The sequence below is a fragment of the Penaeus monodon genome, chromosome 29, assembly GCF_015228065.2.
Source record: "Penaeus monodon isolate SGIC_2016 chromosome 29, NSTDA_Pmon_1, whole genome shotgun sequence".
Classification (NCBI taxonomy): Eukaryota; Metazoa; Arthropoda; class Malacostraca; order Decapoda; family Penaeidae; genus Penaeus; species Penaeus monodon.
The window spans coordinates 13,001,057-13,002,436 of NC_051414.1; the positions used below are offsets into that span (position 1 = coordinate 13,001,057).

Genomic DNA, 1,380 nt, shown 5'->3' on the forward strand with positions numbered 1-1,380 from the left:
CAAGCAAATGGAACCAAGCAAATGGAATCAAGCAAATGGAACGAAGCAAATGGAACCAAGCGAATGGAACCAAGCAAATGGAATCAAGCAAATGGAATCAAGCAAATGGAACCGAGCAAATGGAATCAAGCAAATGGAACCAAGCAAAAGGAACCAAGCAAATGGAACCGAGTGGAACCAGATGAGTGGAACCAGGCAAATGGAACAAAAGCAAATGGATCCAAGCAAATGGGACCAAGTAAATGGAACCAAGCGAGTGGAACCAAGCAAATGGAACCAAGCAAATGGAACTAAGTAAATGGGACCAAGCAAATGGAACCAAGCAAATGGAACTAAGTAAATGGGACCAAAGCAAATGGAACCAAGCAAATGGAACCACGCGAGTGGAACCAGATAAGTGGAACCAGGCAAATGGAACCAAGGAAATGGAACCAAGCAAATGGAAACAAGCGAGTGGAACCAGGCAAATGGAACCAAGCAAATGGAACCAAACGAGTGGAACCAGATGAGTGGAACCAGGCAAATGGAACCAAGGAAATGGAACCAAGCAAATGGAAACCAAGCGAGTGGAACCAGGCAAATGGAACCAAGCAAATGGAACCAAGCAAATGGAACCAAGCGAATGGAACCAAGCAAATGGAACCGAGCAAATGGAACCAAGCAAATGGAACCAAGCGAGTGGAACCAAGCAAATGGAACTAAGTAAATGGAACCAAGCAAATGGGACCAAGCAAATGGAACCAAGCAAATGGAACCAAGCGAGTGGAACCAGATTAGTGGAACCAGGCAAATGAAACCAAGCGAATGGAACCAAACAAATGGAACCAAGCGAATGGAACCAAACAAATGGAACCAAGCAAATGGAACGAAGCAAATGGAACCAAGCGAGTGGAACGAAGCAAATGGAACCAAGCAAATGGAACGAAGCAAATGGAACAAGCAAATGGAACCAAGCAAATGGAACCAAGCAAATGGAACCAAGCAAATGGGACCAAGCAAATGGGACCAAGCAAATGGAACCAAGCAAATGGAACCAAGCAAATGGAACCAAGCAAATGGAACCAAGCAAATGGAACCAAGCAAATGGAACCAGCGAGTGGAACCAGGCAAATGGAACCAAGCAAATGGAACCAAGCAAATGGAACCAAGCAAATGGAACCAAGTGGAACCAGATGAGTGGAACCAAGCAAATGGAACCAAGCAAATGGAACCAAGCAAATGGAGCCAAGCAAATGGGACCAAGCAAATGGAACCAAGCAAATGGAACCAAGCAAATGGGACCAAGCAAATGGAACCAAGCAAATGGGACCAAGCAAATGGAACCAAGCAAATGGAGCCAAGCAAATGAAACCAGATGAGTGGAACCAAGCAGAAGACCTT

At 45.1% G+C, this 1,380-nt stretch overlaps 1 protein-coding gene across 1 annotated transcript; it reads left to right on the forward strand.

Annotated features, from left to right (window-relative positions):
• Positions 1 to 369: 369 nt before the first annotated feature.
• LOC119591741 (bifunctional endo-1,4-beta-xylanase XylA-like) lies at positions 370 to 702 on the forward strand. Its single transcript, XM_037940490.1, has one exon. It carries the CDS (start codon positions 370 to 372, stop codon positions 700 to 702), a length of 333 nt encoding a protein of 110 aa, XP_037796418.1.
• The last annotated feature ends 678 nt before the right edge of the window (positions 703 to 1,380 follow it).